This window comes from Alligator mississippiensis, chromosome 7 (assembly GCF_030867095.1).
Source record: "Alligator mississippiensis isolate rAllMis1 chromosome 7, rAllMis1, whole genome shotgun sequence".
Classification (NCBI taxonomy): domain Eukaryota; kingdom Metazoa; phylum Chordata; order Crocodylia; family Alligatoridae; genus Alligator; species Alligator mississippiensis.
Window position 1 is genome coordinate 12,881,541 of NC_081830.1, and position 19,955 is coordinate 12,901,495.

General features: G+C 41.5%; 1 protein-coding gene across 9 annotated transcripts in view; it reads right to left on the bottom strand.

The window, feature by feature from the left end:
- AAK1 (AP2 associated kinase 1) overlaps positions 1-19,955 on the bottom strand; it is a 107,178-nt gene that overhangs the window by 9,508 nt on the left and 77,715 nt on the right. For 2 of the 9 annotated variants that reach the window (XM_059730584.1, XM_019482671.2), the window contains exons 18-21: positions 14,125-14,226; positions 12,265-12,366; positions 10,743-10,853; positions 7,533-7,637 (exon numbers count right to left, since the gene is read on the bottom strand). The exons of 3 other annotated variants lie outside the window; for them this stretch is intronic. In XM_059730584.1, coding sequence (XP_059586567.1) covers positions 7,533-7,637; positions 10,743-10,853; positions 12,265-12,366; positions 14,125-14,226 — 420 coding nt within the window. Of the gene's footprint in view, positions 1-3,851; positions 5,856-7,532; positions 7,638-10,742; positions 10,854-12,264; positions 12,367-14,124; positions 14,227-19,955 lie in introns of those variants that run through there. 4 more of the 9 variants (XM_019482674.2, XM_019482673.2, XM_019482677.2 and 1 more) reach the window with 3 other exon arrangements.

Below are 19,955 nucleotides of genomic sequence, written 5' to 3' on the forward strand. Positions count from 1 at the left end.
GCTCTATTCTCACAGGTATTTAAAATAATGATTTCAGTATGCCAATGACTTACACTGGGTACAGTGAAGCTCAGAGTCTGAAGCACCCAAGAATAAAGGTCTGCATAATGTATGGGGATGATTTAACAAGGATGACAGGAAGGTGAAAGGCATTGGTGGATTCTTATACCTGGACCACACTACAGCCGATTTATTGCTGTGAGAAGCATGCAACATGGGTGTTAAAGGAAGTGGGTAATTTAAGTTAGCCAGTGCTCATGGTCCCTTAAACAGCGGATTCTCCAACGTGTCCCATCCAAGGTCAAGGAAACTGATGTGAATGCTGTTTCCCTGGATTGCATCTATCTCATTGTCATGGCTGGAAGATGGAAAGGCTCATTCTACAAGCAGGGATGGTGGGTGAGAACATAAAAGACAGGCTAAGAAAACCTTGCACTGCCACCTTTGTGGTCCTGGCCCTCCCATTTCACGACATAGCTCCCATCTACAGTAAGCAGTGCTAACCAACTAAAGAAGCTTGAAAGCTGCATGCATTTTTACAAACATGCCTAATATCTGCGAGTGACCAGAAGTTTAGTAGCTGTTTTTACTGAAGCTGTACAAAACAGGATGCTCTCAACCTCATGTTGCCAAGAGCTGGGACTCCTAACACGTGAGCACATGAGGCAGGGTGCTGCCAGTGGGCAGCTGCTGCATGTTACCCCCTCAGAATGACCCTAATCTGTGAAGTTATATTTACATTTCTAAGCATGCTCATTAATAATAGTAAAGACTTTATTCTGTAGAAGATTTACATAAGGTAATTCTGTTCTTACAGAATTACATCTCCACACTCCCACTCCCCTTTAATGCAGTCGTTGCGTAGAAATGTTTTCAGCTGTTAAGCATCTGTACTAAAGCTTTTCCCCAAGGTACGTGCACTTGTTTTACTTTCTTCAGAAGGAAGGTACATATTGAAAATATACATTATGCGATACACCAGGAGCTGCACAATACTGCAGATACAGTTCACTTAGCTGCGATAAGTGTTGACAAAAAGAAATGAACTCTAAGTAATTGCCGCTGCTTTGAAGCTACTATATTTTGCATAGGTTAGCAAGAGATAAAACCTGTAACATCTATAGATTAGTATGGTGAATGGGATGGAAGAAATAGCATCTTCTCACAGGTTAGAATATAGACACTTGAGGATTTTTGTATCTTCTTTTTATAAAGAACATTGCACAATGATCAAAAGATATGGATGGGATTTACACCAAAAAGCCAAATCATACCCTGGACCATCTTTTTCAGTCATCTGTGAGGGTCTGATCCAGTCCGGATAGCAGGAGCCTTTTCATGAACATGAATGAGCTCTGAATTAGATCTTAAGGACAAGAACCTTGGAAAGAGCAGAGGGTATATGTCCAGCTGCTGAGATGGCCTTTCCATAGGATAATTTTGTGCAAAGCCACAGAGATGCTTGCATGTGAGGATGACCGATTAAAGGTGACATGGTAGTTGATGCATGCGATTACTGGTCTGGTTTAGCCGTGACCTGACAATCAAAATTTCCCTTCATTTAACAGAGGGTAGATGTCTTTCCTCGCGCTTGTACTTTCCTTGCCTATCAAAGCTAAAAACAAAGGAGTGGAATTTGTAAAAGAACACCCAGATCTTCTCTAGTGCTCTTTATCAATGGATCTCAAAGCGGTTTCTGAAGGAGGTCTGGGTCATTAGTACTCTGTCACAGATGAGGAAGTTCAGATACAATCTTGCAGTAACTTGTCCACGGTCACTGGGCTGATGAGCAGCAGAGTAGAGAACAAAAGCCAGGTCCCTAGGCTGCCAGTCCAGTGCTCTGTCCTCTTGGCCAGTATGCCAGAGATACTACATTTGATTCTCAATTGTCTGGCATCTTGTAAAACCAGTTACTCAGATGCACAGCGAGTAACTGCAGTGCATAATACTTTTTAACCAGGCAGAATTCTACACCCACCGGGTACAAACGTGACTGCAGGAAACTGGAGAATCAAGCCTACGAGATCGTCTCTAGAAAGATTCTAATATTTTTCAGCTTCAGGTACAGCAACCAAGTTGGATTTCATTGTTCACTTTGGATGAACAGGCTGCAACTGCTTCAGAGAAAGCCAAGGTGGGCTTATTATGGTCTAAATTCCTTCCCTTGGCAAGTGCTGGCACAAGCCTTATGCACCACTGAAGTCCCTACAAAAGGCTCCAAGTGGCGCATAACTTTATGTTGGTCTTTTGGACAAAAGTTAACTTAATCCCATGAGACAATTCTCTCTTATATATTTATTTAAAGGCCTCTAGTGCAGTAATTAATCCCACTATTCCCAAATCCAGTTACCTGCTAGTATGAAACAGTTTTAGCTTGTTGGTGGCTCTGCATGTTTTCCATTTGGCTTTGGAGAAAAACCCAGACATGGGACCTTCCCAATTCCTATTAACATAGAAGCCAAAATGGTGATGTCGAGATTTTGAACCTTTAGTTTTAAGTCCTCTCTCCTTTCTTCCAAGGAGGTATTTACATTTTGCACTTTTTTCCCCGCTCAACTGTATAGAAACAGCACATTTCCAAATGGAAGAGACATTCACTCATTTTGATGGACTCTTTTAATCGAGTTCAAGTTTGCCAACTCAATCTGCAAGGCACCTTGAACGTCTAACAAATAAGTTTCCCTCCTAGTGCAAAATTAAAGGTTCTAAAATATGCTTCCTCCATGTATGTGACCACAACTTGACTTAACTGTCTTTGTAATTACCAGATTTAAAAGCATTAATGGCTCTTATTTGAGACGGATGCATTTGCGCTGCAGCGGGTATTCAAAACATTATTTCCTCTGACAAACCCCAAATACTTCACTTTACTGACCTCTGCATTGTGTGAATGTGTAATGTTTTTTCCACCAATGTAGACAAGAATTAAAAGAGATTCTTGATTACCAAAGGCAGTTAGTTATTCTTATTTCTGTCGGAAAACCGTAGGACCGGGCCTCCAGCTTCCATTAGTATCTTTTAAAAGCCTCGCCTGAAAACAAGATGTGGATAAAGGAATAAGTCTAACCCCTGTTGTTACAGAGGAGTTGGCATTACTTTGTATAGTGGCTGCCTTGGTAAATGTTGAATCCTGGTAAGAGAATCCATCCAAATAAGCTAAGGCCAACAGTTGTGTTAGTAACTCAAGGGTGTCAGGATAGGATGATTCCTTCATCATCCTCATGTGTAAGCACGGCTTCTCAAAGACTTCTATCCATCCAAGAAAAACAGCTGCCCCCACTATCTTTTCAGGGAACAAACAAACCCGTACCTTATTTATCACAAATGTAAAGCATTTGACTTGCTCCCTCTCTTACAGCAATAACCACAACGAACCATCTCGATGGTATTAAGTAACCCTGTACCTTTATGCCATCATATGCACCAGTCTTTTTTGGCACGGAGACTGGATAACAGTTGGTTTTGTGTGGTCTCTACTGGGCTCTTTGTGCAGTCTAACCTAATGTGCAGGCTGAGGATAGTTTCATCCATTTAAAAATTAATCTCCCACCTCTTTTAAAATTAGCTACAGTCTTCATACTTTAAGTATTCCACGGTTCTCTTTTGGAACATTTACTTATCAGTGGCAAGTCGTGTCTTATACCTGGAGCTAATCATAGACCTTATTAAAAGGTGTGAAGTTTCCATTGATTTGTTTTGTGTTCCCTTCCCTAAACCATGAAGAGCTACTTCAAAAACAGTAAAAAGAACATTCACATCTGCTTATTTAATGACATTATTAACAACCCAGTGCCTTTATAGGTTTGCTTCGAGAACCCTTGAACAAGTTCTATCAGATTTAAAATCTTAAACATTCTTTAAAAGTACTTTAATTCACACAAATCTCTTGGTTTCTAATATACAGTAGATGGTTACTTTTTTAAAATCCATTCTCTTTTCATATATTTTCAGTATCTGACTATACAATAACTTTCTATCTAAATCTTTTTCATGTTTTCCAGTCCAATTTGCCTGTGCTTTAGGAATAATAAAAAACAACAACAACCAAAAAAATAATAAAATTCTATCAACAATTTTACTAAGATCATTTCCATTCTTCTCATGTAAAGCTTCTCCTGGAAAGTGCAGTATACACATGTAATGATACAACACACTTAAGCAATACTTTTATTATTAAGTGTAGATTTTAAAAGAAGATTAATGGACAGCAGACACTATTAATGGTTAGTCCTATTTACAGAATTTGTTAAACTAAACGTTGGTGTGGGGAAAACTGGAAATAGGAGAGAAATACTCATGGACTTAATGTCTTTTCCTCTCAGGGAGAGGTCAGTACATATATAATTTAGTCATTCATACTTTCGCACATGGGAAACTGCACTTTTACTAATACAGCTACATACACATACACAAGGTTAGCAGTAAGCTAGCAATGACTCCACTACAGAGGAAGAGTCCTTCTATTTAGAAATGATTTTTAAATATATGATGGAAACTCTGGATGTTATGATCATAAGCCAATGGAAACAAGTTTAGCTCATCTGGTTAGTTGAAAAAACTAAGCATGTTCAGGTAAAAAAGTAAAAGGTAAATACCATCAAGTATCACTGAGCTTGCCAGCACTCATTTCAGACTGTCTAAGCTGACTACATGCTTGTTCTACAAAGACTGAAAATTTGAATAAAGTATACAGTAACTTCTGTCTACTGAAAAATGGTTCCATACTTAACTGTGTTGCACTTTTTGTAGTTACAAGGGAAAATCCAAAACAGATACCGGACTTTTGACTAAAGCCAGGATTAAAAACAAAACACAAACAACTGCTGGACAATTTGGTTTGTACACCATTTACAGTATTTTATCTAAAACACACCCCAAAAAAAAAAAAAAACAAACCCAAAACAAACAAAAAAAAAATCACAAGAGAATACATCTGTTGTTGCCACAAATGCCCTTTTCAGCCAGAAGTTAAATTAACACAAAGCTATCACAGCCACACTCACATTTACTTAGTTCCAATTTGTAAAATGCTTAATTTGGGGTCATTCTTGCAGCTTGAATAATTTATTTTTATTTTTACTGAGAAAGCGCAGTCCATTCATAAGCAGGATTGGTAACAGCAAACCTTTAGCTGGGGTGTGGAAAACTCTCTCAATATACATGATTACCTTAAGCTCTATGCAGTTTTCCAATTTTTTTTCTTCTCCGGCATGTAGTGCCAGTTTAAAAACATTTTCCCTAACCTGTCTCCTACAGGAGAGGGACAGCTCTAATGATTTTCTCTCTTCTTTTCCTTTTGCCCATTGATCAGGAAAAACCCAAATGATATCACACCTTAGTCAGCACTCTCACTTAAGGAAAAAGGAATGCTGTTTCTAGCAAGGTTCATACATTAGGCTACAGTTAACTAATTCATTTACAGTTAAGCTTTCAGTAAAGCTATGTATAAAATTTCAGCAGAGTGGCAAATGACAAGTAGTGCTCTCTTTAGACACAGGCTAGTAAAGACAGGTGCGTAAGGAACCACAGCAGGTTGTGCCAGGAATGCGCTGTAAAACAACTATCTGGAGGACAGAAACTGAATTCTTTCCTGGGATATGAGAACGGGGGGGGAAAAGCCTGTTGGTAGATTTTTTTTATTTTTAATTAAAAAAAAAAAAAAAGAAAAGAAAAAGAAAATGCAACTGAAGGTTAACTCCTCTGGAAATGAAAACGTAGATTAGGTACTTTACAGAAACTGCGTCTGCTACGGGGTCACTGCTACAGGTCTATGAGCTGATCCACCAGCAGTAAAGACCTGGCTATGTTGGGAAGACTTGACTCAGAGCTTCCACTGTTGTTTCTAGAATGCCCACCTGAAAGTGTGAGAGAGAGCAATTCAGTATCAAGCAGGTTAGTTTCAGATGTTTAGAGCAAGCAAAGAGAGAATAACCAGAAAAAAGCAACTTTAACTCTAGCTACGCTAAGCTGCTCTGTCATACAGTTACTATTGTTGTAGCTACCCCTAACATTTAGCAATGAGAGGTCTCCTATAGAAGTGTTACCGATAGGTTAATAGGCATAAAAAGCCAATAGACTTCTTTAGAAATTCCTTTTAAAAGCTATCCATAGAAACCACCTCCCTTTCTACACTACTTATACTCAACCTCTAGAGATTTCTCTAGAGAATTTCATCCCTGCTACAGAATTGTTTGATGGTGCTAGAGAAGGATTTTGTTCTCTTAAAATGTAATACATGCAGATTAATTTTTACAAAAAAGAATAAGTTCCTAGGTCATTTACAGCAAATTCAGAGGGTTTCTGGGTGCTTTCATTCAAGTCCTTGGAAAAACGTCCACTGACTTAAATGGGAACAGAACAGAGGTCAATAGTAAGTACTTTTGAGAATCCCAACCTCCATGGCTCAGTATTTCTTACTAGGAGGTTTCATTCTTTCCAAGCTAATATTAGATACAGAGCAGATGTACAGCATGCACCATGCTGTAAGAGAAAGGATATCTGGAGATCAGGGAAAGAAAAGCATCTACTGGGGAGGGAAAAAAAAAAAAAAAAATATAGCTCATGCTATCAAAGTTTACCTTCTTGCAAAAATAAAAAAAAAAATTCTGCAACCAGGCTTCAGGAAAACAAGTCATATATGACAGGTGGCATTGCAAATAAAGCATCTTGGCTCTGTTCCTAAGAAAACTATTAACAAAGCAGGACTAGGCTGCCAGAAAGAAGCCTTAACAACGCGGGCTGGAGCTTCCACGACTGCTCAAAAGGAGCTGGATGCCCATTCTCCCCCATTGGGCTTTGAACATATCAGTCAGAAATCGCCATCAATTTGATTTCAGGAGAGGTCTGAAGGTAGAAAATAATCTCCTTTCCTCAATAAGTATCCTTCCAGTCATTTTATGGAGACCGAATGCAGGCTTTACACAAAAAGGGTATCTAGTACAACTTAACTATGGAAATACTTAACTGAGTTGACCCAGACTGGGAGGAAAAACAAGGTATTGGCGACTCCTCGGGTACCAAGAGACTTGAACATTTAAACCCAGTCTCCTATCTGCCTAGGCCTCATTATCCTCTCACTTCCGTGCTGGAGTTATTTGGGGCATGCCTACACAGCACAATGTAGTGCCATGCAGAGATACCCAAGTTTGCTTGAATACTGGAAGCAAGATAGCAAATGTTACCACACTGCTCCGTACCATCTAATATACCCTGCTTCTCAGCGGTGTTAATTAGCCAGCATACCATGCTGCACTAACCTGGCTACATTGCTTCAAATACCCCGAGACTAAACTCCTTCAGAGTTAAACTTGGGTATTTCTCCACGTTGCTGCATTGCATTGTTTCAACATCCCCTTGTTTGTCTGACTGTACTGTCAGACAAACAAGTTTGAATGAGAAAAGAATTAGGCTCATTGAACACTACAAAGGGTATCCCCAGCGGTCAGCGTTACTTCGCATACACTGTAGCTTCACTGCCGAAAATAAACAACAGGCTGTCCTGATATGTTTTTTTAGTTTAAATCCTGTCTTACCTTGTGAATTTTTGGATATCAACACTGGGATGGGGTCAAACTCATCTTCTGTCACTTTCTCAGAGCCCTCAGGTGCATCAAAGCCTGATATCAGATTAGTATCTTCTGCAGCAGGAGGAAGAAATGGAAGTAAACAAGCAAAGATAGCAAAGAAAGCATGTTAGAATTGACAAAGAGAGTTAGGACATGTTTATTTTAAAAGAAAAGGTTAACAAGGATGAGCTTTTTTGCAAAGTTGAAATAAACCTAGTAAGTATAAGGAGGTGGTAAGCAAAAGAGCCAATCACTAAACACAAAAGGGAAAATGAAAAAGGGGGAAGGAAAAACAAAATAGCTGTACCAACTTGTGACAGTCAAAATACAATTTGGCTGACCCATGGACTGAGCGTTTGGCACATTTTGCAGCCAGAAGTCAGGACTTGAGGGCTTACTTTAGTATTTCACGGGCTTGCTTTAAAAGCCTTTACTTTTTCAGGGCTTACTTAGTATTCATGACCAGCACAGATTCTGGGGTGATGGCTGAGAGGGATGGAAGTGTCCATCACCTCACTGGCCATCTGAGGCACCATTACAAACCCAGAGAACAGTCAACCTCCTTGTTCTCTGAAGGGAGTTTTAAGGAGGGAAATGGTAGCCCTGAAGAAGGGACAGGAAAAGAAACGGGTTATTGAGATGGGTCAAGACCCTCGAGTTCTTTCCCTATGAAGGAAAAATGCAAGCAGGGCTACATTCTCAAGGAAAAGTTGGTGCCCCAAGACACACTTAGATAGTTAGTGAGACTTGAAAAGCACCTAAAGCAGGTAAGGAGCCTAACTCCTATTGAAATGGCTTTGAAATTTTTGGGGAGTTTGGAGCCTAACCTCCTTTAGGCATTGCTGATAGTCCCTCTAGAGATCTGTCAGCATTATGAGACACCTACCCTGCACTTAGGAACTTTTACCATTCTGTGCTTCTTGATCCCTTTAGACGCCTTCCACAATCTGTCCCTTAAATGCAATGAGAAGTAGATGCCCTAGCGGCATTTCTGGGAATGAGCATACATGTTTGCCAAGAACTGTCCCTCCCAGATAAAAAAAAATCCTTTTAAACCAAAACTGACTAATGTACTAGTGGGTTTTTGGCTAGGCTAGTGAAAGGAAGAAGTCTTCTATAGAAACAGTGATCTTAGGAAGAAGGGATGGGAGATAATTCACTACATAATCACTCTGTGGAGAAGCCAGAATCACACAAGCAGAGTACATGTTGCAGGTGCACAGAAGTCTTGTATTCTTCAGCAGTCTGCCCACATAGGTAACAAAGGGCCTCCTTAATGTGACATGAAATGACTTTTGGGAGTCAAGGCTTTTTCTGCTCAATGCAAAAGTCACTGAAATTTCACCAAGAAGTAAAATTTGCTACAGTTGCAAACATCTGCACATGAAGCCATTCGTCGTTGCATTGTGTAGTCATTTAGGTATCTTCCTTAGGAAGCAAGAAAATATAGGCAAGAAATACACTGTACACAATTTTGGATGAGTTTAAGTGATGCATCTCTCTCTTCATCATGCTGTCTCAGCTCTCCCCAGTAATAATGTACACTCTAGGAGAACATTTGTTGCTGTCCTACCCATATGAGATTCATTTTTTTGTAGCGTAAAAACAAAGCAGGGACCTCGGAGACTTGATGGGCTCCAATAAGAGCACAAAAATGCAAAATGCAGTCTAGCAACACATACATAATATTTCAGCATGACTTACTGATTGAGAGTCAGTGGGCTGGACAAAACATCAACCCATCTCTGGATGCTTTTGTTGCCATGCAAGCATCCAACCTGATGAGTCCTATTACATTTGTGCTCTCCATACTATTTTGTGGCATCAGCAATTCGCTTCTGCAGTTTCCAGCCACCATTTCTTATTCCAACCAAGAATGTGGAATGATTAAAAAAAAGGTTTGGACATCTCTGTGGGTAATGAAATCATCTAGAACTGTAACAGTAATAGGTTTTAAAAGAAGTCACCCATAAAGTGCTCAGGAGTTCTTGTGCGTCTGATAAAAAATCTCACTTTTCCTGTCACCTTTAAGCCTCTCCTCAAACCAGTGTGAACAACAGTGCAACCCAAGGGAAGTCATACAGAATCCAGCTAATTCCTTCTCTTGTTTCTCATTACCGAGTCACACACAAGAACATTTCAGCTTATCTTCCATTTTGCTGTGTTCCAAACACAGAATAATAGCTTCTGAACATACATTTCAGGGCACTTATTCCAAATCAAGTGGCATGGAAGTGTATTAGGGCAATGAGCACTTAAAAGATTTGCTCGTTTAAATTCAAAAGCTCAAGTACAAGAAAAATCCTGTCTGAAAAGGCCATCGACTGTAAAAATGGATTACAGATGAGTCCAACTACACTTCCTCTGTGGACCAATCCTGTTGCTATAGGGATGCTTATCAAATGAGCCAAGCTAAACACAGCAAGTGGGCACCCAGAGGTTAGTGTTCCCTTTGGGCCCGTCTTTTCAATGCCATATGCAGAGAAGAATCCCCGGGAGGGAGGCATTTACCATCCAATATTTACTTCCAACTTGATTTGCATATTACTCATCATATATCAGCATTTTTCATATAGTTTTTGGAGCATACCTACACACATCCACACCTGCATGCGCACACACTGTAACAGGTCAGTATTTGAAGAAAACAGCTATCTGGCAACTCAGAGCAGGAAAGGTGCATGTTAAAACTTGGGCTCTCAGTTCAAATGCTGACCAGTGATGGTGAAGGACCCTGGATCAGAAGTGCTGAACACTCACATACACTTCAGCTACAGCAGAGGATGCTCAGCACTTCTGAAAAATCAGGCCTTGAGCACAGTCAGGTCCTACCTTGGAAATTCAATGACTTTCCAAGGGTTTTGCACAGAGATGAGAGAAGAGACCAGAGGAGAGACCCAAATCTCCTCTATCAAGTCATGTGCTTTAGCCACTAAACAATGGTTTCACTCCTTTGCAGTTCCCCCCCCCCCCAAAAAAAAAAAAAAAAAACTTGATAGCCACCATAGACTGAGCCACTGCTCTTCTGCAGCTGGGCTTCCTCAGCCCACGTAGTCAGTCGAGGAACAAGACAACAGCATGGCCCATTACAGCGCACCGTGGGATTATGGGCCAGAGCATCGCCTAAGATCTTGCCCCACAACATACTCTATCATTGGAACAAGGGGGAGTTTTTACCTTTATGAGCTGGAGCTGAAATAGTGATAGGAGCAAACTCATCCAGGAGGTCAGCAGCCGGGTTAGAAAGCAGAGAGCAGTCAAGCAGAGAGTCTTCCCCAGTCAGAGAGTCTGAATGCAGGTTAACAGTCCCACGGCCACAGCAAAGGCAGCATTAAATAGCACACACATGACAGTTAGATTAACGCTTTCACATTTCCATTCCCCATCTAGTCCGTTTGCAGAGCCTGCGCTTAGCTAAATGTGTATGTCCTTCTCACAATTATATAGAATTTGCAAGGATCCCAAAATGTTTGAACCCACCTATATGCTGAAGAACAGCTTCAACTCTAGCACTGCAAGAGCAGCACTGAAACCATGCCCTGCTTACTGGAGCAGATGAGGTTTTAGTCAAGGGATGGGACAGTCCTATCCTTTTACAATCAACTACAAGATCTTGGGCACCTCTGCCACAACTCGCTTTAGCAAAGGCTGGAATGGAGATGTTTATTTTTGTCATTGCTGAAAAGCTTTTTATGAAAGACAGGCAGCCTGCAGGTCACTCGTTCATTCGTTTTATAAAGGAAAACCTGAGATGCTCTGGTGAGAGCTTGAACCTAGGGTGGGGAAGGGAGAGCAGCAACTGCAAACCAGATAGTTTGGGCATGACTGACAGCCTTTTCCAAGACAATTAAGTAGCTGAGCAAGGCTTCCTGAAAAGAAACCTGTCAGTCATAGGCCAGATGAGGTAACATTTCCTCTGCAGAAAAAACAACTGTAAATAAAGTGTCAGGCATCTTAAAAGTACTGGATCTTTGTGGCACGTTGCGAGACAGTGGGAAGGGAAGGAAGGGCATTGCTGGGAAGGGGTAAGTGACCTGCTACAGTCAACAGGGTGCCAACAAGGTGCCAACATCCACCCACATGAGCAATTTGCAGGGTCTTAGTGGGAGAAACGAATTGCCAGTGACAGAGCACAGGCAAGATACAGGCAATGTCGGTGCCTGGTGTTCATAGCTATAACAGACCTCAGCAGGAAACAGGATGCCACAAAGCAGTCACATCAGCAGCATACAGGTAAGTAAAAACATATAATGCTGGGCCACACAATTCAAAGGAAGGCAAGGCTGATGGAACACATGTAGTTTCTATCATATAAAAAGCATTGGTGGATTAGTACACCATAAAGAACCATTACCTTGCCCCACAGATCCTGGGGGTCCTTTGTGATGGAACAAAAAGCATTGTGCACTTAGCTATAAGACTTATCAACCTGCAGTGATGTCTGCTCTGGAACCAAGAGGCTGCAGGATGAGTTACTATAAGCCTCTGCCACGTCCTTCTCCAGCAAGCCAATACAGTGACTCGTAAGGACCCTGCAGAGATTAGTTTTAATTTTCCAGTGTGGTCAAGCCCTATTTAAAGTGGGCAGGGGCCAAGAGTGTAAAAGCTTTCTGTTTTAAATTAAGATTTTCCTTTCAACTGGAAAGTTGTTGTGCAGCCCACACTAACACTACATTTCACTTTGAGACATCTCACCAACCTGTTCTATTAGAAGTGACCGAGTCGGTCTGCGAAGCAAGGCGCTGGGGCAATGGAGCCTCGAGGCCGGGTATGAGACTCTCAACAGCTATTTCAGCTTTTCCTTTCCAAAGGCACAAAACAGCAGAGCAGAGGAGAAGCAAGAAGTTAGTTCACCGGATAGAGTGCAGGCAGAAACTGAGCAGGCAGCTATCTGACATTGTAAGTATCCCTCTAATATATAGGGCAGCTACCTGTGCAAGAACATGGCACCTTGGTATTATATTCCAGTTAGTTCACTCAAACCGGAGGGAAATTTGATGTTTCGTGGGGGGCTCCGTTGGTTCAAGCCCAGTTTCAAATATGATATGGGTTACATGGTAGATGTTATTTCTTCCAACACATCACTGCAATGCACATTCTCTAGCATATTAGGACATTCTCACTTTAGCTCCCACATCACTCAGCTAAACTTTTCAAAACGTACCTTAGAATTAGGCGACCAGACCCAGCTGGAAGCCAAAAGGATCTGAGGATTTATTTAGGGCCCTCTGAAAATCCCCACCCTTCTATGAAAGAAGAGATTATCCATTTTTATTTAATACCATTATGGAGACAAAGTGCTGAGGAAAATTGGACAGAGAGATTTACTTACACAGAATGCATGAAGTGGAAAGACAGAGGGACACTGAATCAGATGTGATCAGGACCATTAGGGGAGATATAGCTATGCATTTGATTCCCTACTCCAACTTCAGCAAACAGGTAATGAGTGAGGACAGCAATTTAAAAAGCAAGAAGGTCACTCTGTATTCTGAGACTAGGACACTTTAGGTTGGAAAGCACAAAAAAGATTAATAAGTATTTTTGCAAGCTAATTTCAGAGCTTGTTTGTGGTTTAGGAGGCAATATTTATGAGTGTTCAAAGAGCTGCAGGGAATAGCAGTGGGAAAACTGATACAACAAAGCAGCATCAGTCACTATTCTCCTGTTTATAAAACAAGGTCCCAATATCTATGCTGGGAAAAGAAACACAATCAAATGACGCCTGCTTTGGGGACGGCCCTGCTTTGAGCAGGGGGTTGGACTAGATATGACCCCCTGAGGTCCCTTCCAACCCGCATTTTTTTTTATGATTCTATGTGTCGTCCCGTCCCCCCGCCCCACACACACACACACACACACACACACACACACACACACAAACCCTCAAAGTTGCAAACTAACAAATCCCAACTTCAGGTTTGACCATTTTTAGTGGCTGGCATTTGCCAAATACTACCCAAATTAATTAGTCCATTTCTTTCTTACCTCCTTTATGGGAGCCAAGCACCTCAAAATCTTTAGTCTGTTTACCCTCACAACATGCTACCATCCCATTTTATAAACAGAGCACTAAGACACAGAAAGACTGAGAGACTTTCCCAAGGTGATACAGGAAGCCTGTAGCAGAACAGGAAATTGAACAAGTCTCTGAGGTCCAAAGTCAGTATCCTCCTTGCTGAACCATCCATTCTCTCTAGATTTTTGGCATTCTTCCTCTTCCCCCAACATCTACTCCTTTCATCCATTTCAGGACAGAAACCTGCATAGATCACAACTCTGCCATGCAATTTATGACAAGTTCCAACTCGTTGGCTATTCAGACACCCTCCTTCTGCTGTCCTGGAGCGTGGCACTCAGAGAGGTCAATCTGTCTCTTTGCCTCATGCATTGTAACTTAAGTGAACTGTGTTTCGTGGCTGCTGTCTGGCCATACCCCACCCATGCCCGGGGCAGTTAACATGCAGAATTATGATGCAAGCATGCAGGACAGGACAAAGCACAAAGCACATCAACGACACTTATTTCCTGGGGGGTTTTTTGTGTTTTTGTTTTTTACCATTCACAGCATCTGAGGTGCTACCGAAGGGGTCAGCAAGAGGCAGGATATCAGCGAGCAGAAGCGCAGTCTCAGGAGATTTGAGACCTTCAATCAGTTTTTCTGAGTTAAGCAGGAAAAAAGGAAGGAAGGAAGCAGAAAGATACCAAAAGAAAAAGTCATTAGACAGCTTTTCAACCAGGTGACTGATCATCTTATGTTATAGTCTGTTGGCTGCAAGAAAATACTAGCATGGCTTTATGCAGGAACACAACTGCTGCTTACAGAGCACCCGCTAGGCAAAGGTCTCAAAGCACTTCACAGAAGTATGCAGATTATGTGGTCGCAGTCACACAAGCCTGTGAAAGCGGGGAGAGAACTCAGGTCTCCCAGTCCACCAAGGCCTACACCTGCCAAATAGGTCACCAGAACAAAAATCAGTCTTGCAGTAGCATTAAAAGATAGGAATCCATGACTGTAAAACAGTTTAAAGCTCACAACTAGCTTTTCGTGTATTAACAAGGTCTTTGGTTTTATTAAAATCTCTGTGTTAAAGAAGGGAGGACCACAGATTTGCAAACCTATGTAAGGGAGTTGGGCGTGTTATCTTCATTACTCTTGCCTGACAGTAGGGTGCCCGTCCCTGTTAGGTGTCCAAACAGACATGAAGATTATGAAAAAGTGGCAATGCCAGACCTCACAATCTGCCTTGGGCCAACAGAGCTGTCTAGTAACCCAAGAAGTATTTCAGATCCTGAAGTGTTAAAACTCAAACATCAAGATGCAAAGAGCACAATGCCTACAGCTTTCATTGTTGCGTAATGCAACTCAGTATTGATAAATATAGATTCCCTGCACAAAAATCCGTTGGATTTTTTAAAATATGTGAACAAATGGTTTTGCAATCATATTAACCAAGTTTTGACAGTGAACTCAATTAAGGAGCTGTTAGTAAGGCTCCTTCACGCAGAGTATACAAGCAAAATTTTCCTGATTCCCTTGAAGACAGCATTCTTTGTAAGGAGACACAAAGTACTTACATGAGCTAGCTACACATTGGAAAACCCGGTCATTTCACTTTGCAGGGGAAGGCTTCACAACACCAGACATGTGGCAAGTATGCCATTAAGGCACTTTTACATCTAGATTATTATTTTTCAGAAGGTCTCTCGGTATCCAGACAGGCTCTACACGTTATTCATTAGTTACCAAGTACATGCTCAGTGCTATACAAGACAAAGATTCAGAAGGACCTTGTCTTTATACCATAACAGTACAGAAGATGGGACAGGATAGAGATTGATTTAAAACTTTTTTTTTTTTTTTTTTGCTACTGTAGCATTTTAGTGTCAAGTTGCGTCCTTATGGTATCACTGATGTGGGATGAGACGCCACTTCCAAATTTCTGCGATTCCTCAAACCAGTAAAACCAGAGTGAATCCTGCCAAAATTCATCAGTACCTAATATAGAAATACCAACTGCTCTGTAGTCCAGTGACCTCACTGCCTCGCAGGCACAGCTTTCAGTCTCTTTTGAAAGGGGGCAGAATGATTTTAGTTCCGAGTCACAACAATAAATGATTCATCTGATCAAGGGAAAAAATACTATGACAGCTATGTAGTCTTTGGCTGGAGTTCAAGGCCACCATGAAAAAGTCAATCTCTATTACACTAAATTAAAAAAAGGGGGGCGGCGAGGGGGTGAGTGGGGCACATCTAATAGCAATGTGTAGGCCTAAATGGTGCCATGTGCAATTATAAAGGTAGAGTTAAAGATACCTATATTTTTAAATTATGATGAGCGTCACTGTGCTGAGCTGACAAGCCAAAGGTAAGTGAAAGATTTGGGACTGGCACCTTCACATGTTCCTTCATGCAAAAATGGTTCTTCTGGTGCACAAAGTGAAGTTGTACACAGAGAAGGAAGTTGCAAGAACACAAGAGAGAAGTTACTTTTCTGATATCCACCTGAATTTTGAAGGCCCTTGCCTTGAGAGGCAAGCTCAAGACTTACAGCGTGTATGACCCAAATCCCCATTTGCAAAGGTCCCTTTGTCATCACTGTAGCAGTGGGCAAAAGCCTTGAGATGGGTATGAATCTATTATACTCACAATGGCTTTTCCAATGCAAGAGCAAAGCAAAAGGACACAGGACCTTGAGAATCTGGCCCTGTGAGGACAGGGCACACACCCCGTCTGAGCCATGGAAGCTAAGGGGCATTCCCAGCCCTTCTACCTAAAATGGCCCAGCAAGGAAAAGGAAGAAGTCACCAGATATAAAAATGGAAACAGCTGGACCCCACCCCCAAAAAATTAAAGTTAAAACAAGCAATTGAGTGAACGCTGCTGCAACTTTTCACTTGTACGGAGATCCTTCAAAACCATGCCTGTGGGATGAACCTGGACTTCCACCCAATGGCAGCTTTAAAGAAAACCCTATCCAAGAGGCTTTTCTGCTAGACCTTGGTTGCATTTTCTCCCAAAGTAAATTCCATCGTGACTGTGCCAGCATCTTGTTTGCAAAGGCTGCCGAGAACAAAAATGTTTGTCTCTATTATCTGAGAGGCAGGTGGCAGGGGCTTCCACTGCCAACCTAAGGAGTTGGAGATTCAAAAGGAGCTTCGTTAATAATAAGCACAGGGATATCTCCTCCTCTAGATGAGCACATGGGGTTCCTGTTCCAACTAATAAGAAGCAAACATTGTCCTACTGGGAAAGTATGACACCAAGACAGTATTTAGATGCAAAACAGAGGAAGTCCTGAATAATGATCATTTTTTTCAGGCCTGGCCAACAGTGCTAAGGTAAAAGTACTGCATGGCCAGACAATAAAGCTGACTTAAATTGGGGTTCTATGGGTTTTATCTAGACATTAACCCAACATGTGAAATTGCAGAGAATTACAGATTGGATTCTACTTGAAATACTCAGAGCTGGGAGTTTGGCAAAGGCCCCTAAGGTTGCTAAGTGTCATGATTTCAATTAGATTTATCTTTTTGGTTATTCATATTAAGATATTCTTTCCAGGGGTCTGATTTCCAGAAGCAGCAGTCAACCATCCTCTGAAACTCAGCCCTTTTGCAGGCATCTCAGGTTGGGCACCCCACCAGGACCAGTCCACATGGAAGTACCAGCAAGTGTTGTTTGAAATGATTCCCTTTGCCTCCAGCCCTGGCCCAATTTTGTACCTCCTGCATGATATCTTCTCATTCCTTATATCTCCAAAGTGCAATCTTCTCATTTCTTCTATGCTCCTTACACACACACACACGAGGGACCATCCATCTTCCCTTTTGTCTCTTTTTGGCCAGCCATACAGCAAAAATGTTAAGCAGACACGTGAATGAGAACTGATCCATTAAAACCCACTTCTGTGAATTGTAGTGACATGCAAGTGCTATTAATGAATGAGGTTCTAGTTGTGGGCAACTGTTTCCTTACAGGAGAATGCATCATGTGCACTGTGCATTTCAAAACATTATCAATCCAAAAAAAGTTTGGATCATAAAAATGCCCAAGATCTTGCAACACTGATTTGATGAAAACACCACTCTTAGATATTTTTGTGATGTTTTCTCATTTGTCCCATGTGGCCTGTTTTAATTCTTTCTTCCTTTGTAAAATTTTGTTGTGTCAGCATTGTTACAGGGTGGCATTTTACTGTATGGGCAGAGTGCTAGAGAAGTAAAGAGAACTATGTTGCTTCATAGCAGGGTTTATGAACTAAACAAAACACAAAAAGGGCAGGGGGACAGGCAAGAAAGGACAGAAGTCATGTGACTGGGGTATGCCTAGCACTGGTCCTCTTGGTTGTTACTTTATTTTGTATAAATATATGAGGAATTTTCAAAAGCAACCAAGAGACTCGGAGAACAAGTCTCAGTAGTTTTCTTAGGCGCTTCTGAACTACTCTATGCATACTTGATACTTTATGTTGCACTGAACCATAGGATGGTGAGACAGAGCCTGGGAACAGCAGTGAATGGACAGCAATGGAAAGCTACTAAGCTAGTATCTTCAACTCCGGAAGGAAATGCTTAATAACTACTTGGTGACTTCAGCGATGAATGATCTCCAGTTCCACTGACAACAAAGGGAAGGACTTTTTAATTAGAAGGGGAGCCATTCTCCAACAGTTATATTAGGTTAGCTATGTTAACACAACATACATACAAGCCCCAAGCTGAGCTTTTTGCCATCAACATCATCCAGTCATCAGAACGTACCTCTGCAACAGGCCAGGCAGGTTTGTGGATTCAAGCTCCTTAGTTGAACTTCAAGAACATGCATTGTGGACCAGCACTGCCACTCAAAGTTAGTCAGTCAAACAATGATAGGATAGTTTAAATTAGAGCATTTTTTTGGTGGACCAAACGTAGCAGCTGTGGTTCAAATCTAGCCGGATGTGAAAAGGTAGGCCTCCCCCTACAGTCAAGATCTAGTAATGCTGAGCTGCTCTTCGTCCAAGCAGCGCATCTCAGGATCACAGCCGTTTTGGTTACTGCTATCAGGGGCTTTACCTAGATTAACAAGGCTACTGGCTGAGCAACTTGAATGAAGCCTTCAGTTGTATTTAACATTCAGAAGAAAACAAGTATTTTGTCAACCCTGTCCTTGGGCTGCTGCAGCTTGAACGCAGTTAGAAAGTGAGAGAGCATTTTCCTCACCATGTGAGCCAGCCATGAGGAGCGTTACAGTGCTGGGGAACAGCATTTAAAAATGACCGATTTGTTTCCTTTTGGAACCGAGACAAATCAAGGACATGTTCCATAGGGAGCACAGTGAAGAGAGTCACCTGCGTCCGGTGAACGTTATACATGATTTTTCAAATGGGAGATGCTGGTTGGTCAGTAGCTTCGAAAGCCAGGTCAAAGAGACTGCTTCCCCTCTCAATGGCTGTAATGCCACTTAACATCAGCAGAGTTACCCTGGACTTGTGCCATTTTGAGAGAAACATAGAATCAGGGTCTGATTCTACACATACCCAAGCCAACTGTGAAATAATCCAGTGCCAACATTTTAGCCTCTCTCTCCAAATCCAGACTGCATAATGCATATGCAAATCAGGCACTCAGTCAGTTTGCATGAATAAAGCATTTGCATCTGCAACAGCTCAGTGCCAAAGCTTCCAGATTCGTGCATTGCATCCCTGCTTGGTTACATTGACGCTGTAAAAGACCTGGCCAGTAGAAAGGGTTTTAAAGGATGCAGTTATAAACTCCTACAGAGAAGAGAGGCTACTGGGCCTTCAAGTAGTCCAGTCTATTAGTAAAATTGAGTAAATGAGTATTCCTAAGAAACCTACAAGGGAAGTGGGAAAATTATTCCCAAAATAGCTCAATGCCACACTGAACAATCAAGATGCAACATCTCAAAGCCACAGTTCTCTACATCCAGGCACTGCACACCTCAAGAACGTTACTCACTCTTGCACCACGGAAGAAAAGCAAAAGGAAAGAGATAATTCAATAGAGCACACAGCAGAGTCCTTTTCTTCGGATGTCAACTGAGAAAGAAAAACAGGGTTGTAAAAATCCTGCCAAGTCAACACCGCTGCAAGCGAGAGGGCCAATTATCAAAGTAAGTATAGATTAGTCACTCAGAAGGATTTCTTCCTATTGATTAATCAAGTATTAAAGATGAAAGGAAGCCTCGTTCATTATTCTACCTTGGAGGATTTTGCTAGGCTCTGGACTAATCAAAGGGAGGACACTGGACTTTAATTTTCTTAATGGAGTTCCTGCTGAACAGAACTGATTCTTTAGATTGCCAACATTTTTTTTTAATTGCATATATACGGGTTCTCTCCAAAAAACATGCAAGTGCATGATTATTTCTTTTGAGTGTTATCA